The following is a 7,219-nucleotide window of genomic DNA, read 5'->3' on the forward strand; positions in this document are numbered from 1 at the left end:
CAAGATTGTTTGTGGACATGATTTTCATCCTCCAGATAGTGGATTCATGTTGTACATTGACAAGATCATCATTTCTGACGATGGCCAACTCCTTATAACACCATTTGGTTCCAGTAATTTGCCCGGTTTGCTGCACCAGGAAGCTGAGCAGCACGTACTCTTAGTTATATTCAACTGTCAAAGTGATGGAAGTAAACTGAACATCCTCTACAGATTTATCTAGTTTTGTTGAAGAAACACATGGTGTCAACATTTGAAACCGTGTGCTTAGCAGAATCAGTAGGAGCACATGACTAGAGAGATAGGTCGGCCAAATACAATATATCACATCCATGATTGATTGGCATGGCAACCACTCAACAATTCATTTAAGTTCATCAGTTAAAGCAACCAAGAAAAATTACTCCTGAAACTATGCAAAATGTATGGAGTTTCTCAGCATGGGAAAGGATGATCTTGCCGATGCGAAACCAAAGAATTTGCAGAGGTATGGATGAGAATCATGTCAGTGATAATTTTGGTAGCCATGGATGAACCCTGAGGAAGAGGCAAATTGAAAGCTCTGGTCAATAACTCATATAGTGTAGAGTGGTTAGGTCAGGAAAGATTGTTGCCAACTGGCAAAGGGAAAATAGCAAACTAATTCTTAAAACAAAATTTAACAGGAAATTATAGTTTATACCAAACCCGAAGGCCCGTAAAATTCAGATGAGACAACTAGTTCGCTTCAGCTAACTTAGAAACCCATTTTGGTTACTGAATGCATATCCAAAGCAAAACAGAAGGCCGTGAGCAACAGAAGATTGCATAAAACAAAAAGAGCAACCATTGTAAGGGAGCCTGTGCTGAAGGGATCAAACAAATTACTGCCAGTTCCGTACTAATATAGATGTGAGGATGTGTGCACATAGATTAAGCAGTAAGATATCATATTGAGCTAATTACTGGGATACACATGTGCAGCCAGACTTTGTAATTGGCATGTCTATGTTCAGAACTTGAAATGCATAAGCACTAACTTAACTTGGCTTTAGGTTTCAACAAAACCTACAAGGATTAACAGAGCATGCAAAACATATACTTACCATAGGAAAGATAAACATAGCATTGCACGGATGGATACGCCTTGAAGATGTCGTTTATTATTGTGCATCCATCTTTCCTCGACCACACATCACGTGACAGCTTCAAAGTCATTTTTTTAAGTGCCGGTGAACACCCGAGCATCAATTTTAAGAAATCAAACTCATGACCCACCCCTTCAAAGCCAGTGATCTCCACTTCTTCGAGATGAGTGAAGGAGACAGTTTGCGATCTCCAGTCCAAGGGCTGACATGGACAATTTGGTAGGCATCTTTCTCTCACCTAAAACCAAAAACAAATGTGAATTACCACACAATGTACATTACTGAGATACGTAATCAGAGCTGAGAATTACCGTTGTTCTCCATAGGACGAGCTTAAGCCTCCGCACAGCTGGACGAATCCGATTCATTCCAAGGAGAAGAAACACAATTGCTCTAAAAACGTGCCCGGCTGTTTTGAGATGAAGCTCCAGAGCAGAGAAGGCAACAACCATATGCTTCGCTATCTCTTGCGTGAAGCTGATCGCTCCGCCGGGAAAATTTGACCGGAACTGAAAAGTAATTTATAAGGATACTTATATAGACAACAATTTCTGGTTACTCCATCGCAGTAAATTGAGAGCAGGAGAGGAGGCATACTATGGAGGCATGAATCTGCAGCGAAGGGAGCTGCCCTTGGCTCTCTGACGTCTCCAGCGTCACCTGCTCAAGCTCCCAAAGACCAAAGGTAATAGACCCTGCCCTGTAGCAGCAGTGCCACGAGACCTTCTCCACCATTGGAGCCAAGACGGAGATGCTGACCTCCGTGGCTATCAAGGACATGGACAATTGCTTGAGCGCGGGGGCGACGATGTCGACGCGGTGTGTCAGCCCGCTCTCGCGGTCCACGGCCAGCTCCTGCAGCGACGCCGAGTTGACCCTCAGGTCGCCTTGGTCGAACAGGAAGCCGCCGAGCCGGAGCGTGCGCAGGCGCGGGCAGTGGCGGAGCAGGGCGTCGAGGTGGGCGTGCGCGATGCCGCACGACAGGGACAGTGACTCGAGCGCCGGGAACTCGGCGCCGTCCGGCACGCGGAGGATGAGGAGGAAGATTCGCAGCGCGATGAAGGTGGCGCGGCGCAGGCAGGGCAGGTCGACGACGAGGGAGCCGTCGATCAGATCGGAGGGGAGGTCGAAGACGAGCTCCTCCGGCTCGAGGCGCGCGGCGGCGCGGAGCAGCGAGTTGGCGCGGGTGGTGCCGACGCGGAGCAGCGAGTTGCCGCGGGCGGGGCCGACGCGGAGCAGCAACTTGCCGCGGGCGGTGTCGGCGCGGCGCTCCTTGGGGACGCGGATCTCGAGGAGCGAAACCGCGGGAGACAGGCGGCCGAGCGCGGCTTCGATCCTGTGGAGGGGGACGCCGCGGAAGACGATCTCGCGGAGGCGGGCCGCGAGGCCGCGCCACCGGCGCGAGATTAGCCCCGTGCGCGCGGCGGCGCGGGCGCAGCGGAGGCGGGCGAGGACGAGGAGGAGCAGGTCGTCGGGGAGGGCGCTGATGCGGTCCGCTCCGGCGCGCAGCCGGGCGGAACGCCGGCGAAACTCCATCGACGCCCCAGATCTCAGGGGAGGAGGCGACCACCTACTCTCTTTTTTTTTGCGACTTTATTACTGTATACAGTAACTCTTTTTTTTTCCTTTTTAAGCTGCGCTCACCGGATTTTATTCATTTAACGCTCTATAACCTCCATATCACACTAATGTGCTACATGATTAACATGTCCACTAACATAACGAAGCTCGAGTCCCTAAAAACTTAATGTCTCTTCTTAAATCTCCTGTAAAATGTGATAGCCAATTGATCTATCCACTTGACTAGCTCCCCAAAAGTTTTGGGCATTCAAACAATTCGTCGCTATGATGATCGAGTGGTACCCCTTCTCCTTTGCAAGCAGCACGGTGTCACGACACGCCTAAAGCTCCTAGCTAAGAGGGCCACTCAGACTGGTATAGCCAACGCATCTTGCCGACAGGAAAGCCCCATCATAATTGCGAGCAACCATTCTTGTACCTCCCTTGTCATTTATCCAACATCATGTGCTTTCTGGCTTGAAGGTCCTGTAGCGGCTTCCGGAGGCCATGTCAAGTTTGGATTTACACTTGGAAGTGACAATATAACCTTTACTCCCCAACCCTAGCCGCCGCTCCTCCTCACCCCCCCCCCCCTCTTCCCTTCCTCGCTGCCGCCTGAGGCAGCCACCGGGCAAGCCCCAGGCCGCCAAGGATGGTGGCGGCGGGGCCTCGGTTGCCCTGCTTCCGCGTGGGGAACCCCGGATCTGGAGCGGCGGCTCCATTGGCAAGGCACGGCCGGCTAGCAGCCGTGCGGGCGGTGGATCTGGGGTCCCGGCTGCGCGGGCGGCGGGATCCGGTGGTTGTTGGCGGCCAGCTGCGGCTTCTGCGGCGGTCGGTGCGAGCGATCTGGCGCCTCCCCTCCTCCCCTGTTCGGCGTGCGGGCCAGCCTGGTCGGACCGCGCTTCCTGTTGGTCGTCGGTTCTGTACAGGAGGCGCTGCTGGTGGCGGGGATCTAGTTCGGGCGAAAACCCGCCGACGACGACGCCTGAGGGCGCCGTTCCCCTCCTTGGAGGCGTCGGTATGGACTGATCTCCTCACTTCACCTTCCCCTAGGTCTCCCGGGCGAAAGCCCTAACTTTGTTGGGCGGCGGCGGCGCTCACAGGGCCGTTCCCTTCTTGAAGGCGCCGCTTTGGGAACCTTGGGGTTGGGTGGCGCTTGCGGGTGGTGGGCGACGGCGGTGGTGCGGCCCTATCTAGCATGCATATACGTCCGTTGCTTGAAGATGGACTCGCGTAGGTGGAGGTCATCGTCTGGCGTCGTGGTGGCGTCAATGGCGGAGGACCTGCCAAGGCTCGCGTAGGTGGAGGTCGTCGTTTGGCGTCGTGGTGGCGTCGATGGCGGAGGACCTGCCAAGGTTGTCACCTCAATCTGCTCTGAAGATGGACCAGTGAAAGATGGCGGCGACGACACATGTGAGTGCGTCGGACCGGTTTGAGCCCCGGACCCGGCAGATGGCTCGGTCGGGGGCCTCCGGCTTTAGATGTTAGGCTTAGGTGAGAGGTCTGGGTATGTGGCCCAGCTTGCACCCCTTCATTATTTGGATAGGAGTAGCGGCAGGTGTTGCCAAGATGGTGGATTCAGGCATATTGTTGTTCTACTTTGTAAGGTCCTCAAGAATAATCAATAAAATAGCCGCATGCATCTCCCAGATGCAGAGGCCGGGGGTCATTCTCCTTTTCTAAAAAAAAGCTCCCTTGTCATTAGCATTATCGACAGGACCGTTGAGGTCTATCCTTAACCATCCTGTAACTGGCGTATCCCAACTGGTATTCTTCAAAATTACGTTCCTTGTTATCACATGCGAGATCTCCAATGCCCACACTATCTCAGCAACCGTAATATGGTCTGCTTTGGCTGATAATGCATTTGACCATGTTTGTGTTTGTTTATGTTATGCCAGATCACCCACATTACGAAACAGTAAAACAGAGCTAGCTATGAGCCACCATAGCAATTCAATGCTTTGAGTCGTCCGATCATATTGTTGCACCGTCCAGATCTTTCAGTTGTCCCACCGAACGCCACTGCATCATTTTCACAACACATCAAACGACCTGCCCAAAAATAAAAGGGCTGCTGCTCCAGAAAGCGACCAAGGCCGCATGTCGTTAAACGGGCCGGGAAAGAGCCCAATCGGTGTTGCTCATCTGCCCACGGGCCGTTTCCCTTGTGGCCTCGACCGAGGAAAAGAAGAACAATTCACCCTCCTTCATCGTGGTTCGTCTGCCCCCGGCGGCGACATTACGATTATAGCTGGCCAAATGGGCCTTTTTGGCCGGCCCGTGAGCACACGCGGCACGGCCCGCCTTGGGCCAGGCACGGCACGGGCTAAATGGGCCGGGCCCAGCATGCGGCACGCCCTGGGCCGTGCCTTGGCCTGGAGGCTGGGCACGTGGGCCGGCACAACACGGCCCGATTACGTTTTTTATATTTTTTTATACATCTATATATGGCCCAATATGTAAAAATAGGCTAAAAAACACTCAGTGCGTCAAATAACAGGCTGAAAATATGCAGCCCACCGTGCTAAACGGGCCAGCGTGCCGGCCCGTTTACTAACTGGGCCTGGGGGCGCAGAACGCGGGCCGGCACGGCACGGCCCGTATAGTAATCGTGCCCTGGTGGGCCGTGCCGGGCCAGGCACGTTTACGGTGGGCCGGGCCGTGCCGTGCCGGCCCGGCCCGTTTGGCCAGGTATAATTACGATGTCCAAGCAACTGTTTTTGCCGACCACCCCTTTGTCCTTTTTTTTGCGGGAACCACCCCTTTGTCCTTCCCTTCAATCTAAATGTAATACTACTTTTCCAGCATCCATGGCTCTTGCCTTGACCCCTTCTATTTCCATTTTTTTTTGTGGGATCATTTTCCTGCTGCCTGCATTTTTTTTTTTTGCGGGAAAAATATTTTCGTGCTTGTTTGAGGAAGTTGATGGGGGTTGAACTACTGATGCAGACAATTAGCACGAGTTTGATATCTTTGGGCAGGAGACGGACATGCCTGACCTGAAAGCACGCATATGGCATCTGGGGTGGGTGCGGGTTAGCATATTGCGTGCACCTTATCACCTCCTTTTCTCAGTTGTCTATTCAGTGCGTTGTTAATTTTCTGAGTGGTTGTTGATTACACTGTTTAAGTAGTGACCTAGAACGTCTTATAAAAATGTACAGAGGGAGTATGTGTTATAATACAGGAGTAGCACAGTCCAGCCAGCGTAACTGATGTGGAACCAGTCTCGCGTGAGGTTCAAATTACATGGTTTTTGTTCCGTGTTTTGTAGCAGCAAAAGAGAATATGCAGCATGAACTTTCTAAAGAAGTTGATTGTACTACAACTGAAGCCCATTTACAGACCACTGGCGATTGATCACTTATGTTACAAAGGTCAGAGTTGGCATGGTGGCATAACATTTTCATTAAACTGTAGGCATTTCTAAATGATCATAGGGTCATCTCCAATAGCCTAGATTCGTTGAGCTATTGCTATTGCACCAAAGGCCAAAAGGTTTCACTCCATGGAAACTATGTTCAGACTTCAGGCAAGAATTCTGCTGTGCCTATTTGGCATCCACGTGCACATACATGCACGATCAGAAACAATCAAACCAGTACCCTTAATTACTTTATTTCTGGAATATGGTTAGCTTATTATCCTTGATAGTAAATTCATAGTGGCGATTGTGTTGTGCGTGTCAAAAAGAAACCTTCTTGCATGACAAGAAAATAAATTTGAGAAAACATGCAAAAAATCAGAAGCATATTTGAGCCACGGAGTTCATCCTTTACTAAATTATGGTCGCAGTTCTACTCTTTATGTGTTGCTTTGTAGTTTGTATAAGTATTGCTTGAGACATTTCTTAAATGAATTAGTTAAAGTTTCTTATATTATATTAATATTAGTAATATTAGTATACATCTTTTTTTAACACCACCTTATATTAATTAATGAAACAAGAATTACGATCGTTCATTACATAGTTCACCACATAGGGCGGTACATCATTAACAAGCAAACCATCCATTCTATTATCAAAACTAAACTTTGCAATTAAATGGGCCACTACATTGGCCAAACGGCTAATCTTCGAAATTTGAAAATTATTAATCAACTTAGAAATACTTAGCGCCTCCTTCAAATCAAGCAACGCTGATCTGTCCGACGGATCCTGTGCAAAGTTCGCAACGACAAGCGCACAGTTAGTCTCCAAAATTATATGATTGTGCAGAGATATGCCTATATAGAGACCGGCAATACATGCCCTTAGCTCCGCTTCCTCCACACTCTGGCACTACCCAAGGAAATCCCAAGAAGATACAATGACTTTCCCATCCTCGTCTCTGGCCACCACACCTACACTTGCTGCGTTGATACTTTTCACAAAACTAGCATCAACATTAATCTTGATATACCCCTGCAGATGGTGGAACCCGAACCAGCTTAGTTTGTGGAATACTAGGAGCACTTCCATACCCACGCATCGGACCTTTTCCTTTATTCATGGGGTCCGCCGGAGAAAAAGCATGACATGCGACAAA

At 50.2% G+C, this 7,219-nt stretch overlaps 1 protein-coding gene across 1 annotated transcript; it reads right to left on the minus strand.

The window, feature by feature from the left end:
• Positions 1-267: 267 nt before the first annotated feature.
• On the minus strand, positions 268-2,756 carry LOC109735362 (uncharacterized). Its single transcript, XM_020294574.4, has 4 exons — positions 1,725-2,756; positions 1,439-1,636; positions 1,086-1,365; positions 268-537 (listed from the first exon to the last, which is right to left on the minus strand). Exons 1-4 carry the CDS (start codon positions 2,661-2,663, stop codon positions 506-508), a joined length of 1,449 nt encoding a protein of 482 aa, XP_020150163.1. The 5' UTR covers positions 2,664-2,756; the 3' UTR covers positions 268-505.
• Positions 2,757-7,219: the final 4,463 nt, after the last annotated feature.

This window comes from Aegilops tauschii, chromosome 7 (genome assembly GCF_002575655.3).
Source record: "Aegilops tauschii subsp. strangulata cultivar AL8/78 chromosome 7, Aet v6.0, whole genome shotgun sequence".
Taxonomy (NCBI): domain Eukaryota; kingdom Viridiplantae; phylum Streptophyta; class Magnoliopsida; order Poales; family Poaceae; genus Aegilops; species Aegilops tauschii.

What these genes read in the sequence shown, in the direction of transcription:
- LOC109735362 (XM_020294574.4), bottom strand. Translation starts at nt 2,663, where the DNA reads ATGGAGTTTCGCCGGCGTTCCGCCCGGCTGCGCGCCGGAGCGGACCGC. An exon ending in TCGTCCTATGGAGAACAACG is followed by an intron (nt 1,366 to 1,438) that starts GTAATTCTCAGC and finishes TTTTGGTTTTAG; the next exon opens with GTGAGAGAAAGATGCCTACC. An exon ending in CTATGTTTATCTTTCCTATG is followed by an intron (nt 538 to 1,085) that starts GTAAGTATATGT and finishes CCTCTTCCTCAG; the next exon opens with GGTTCATCCATGGCTACCAA.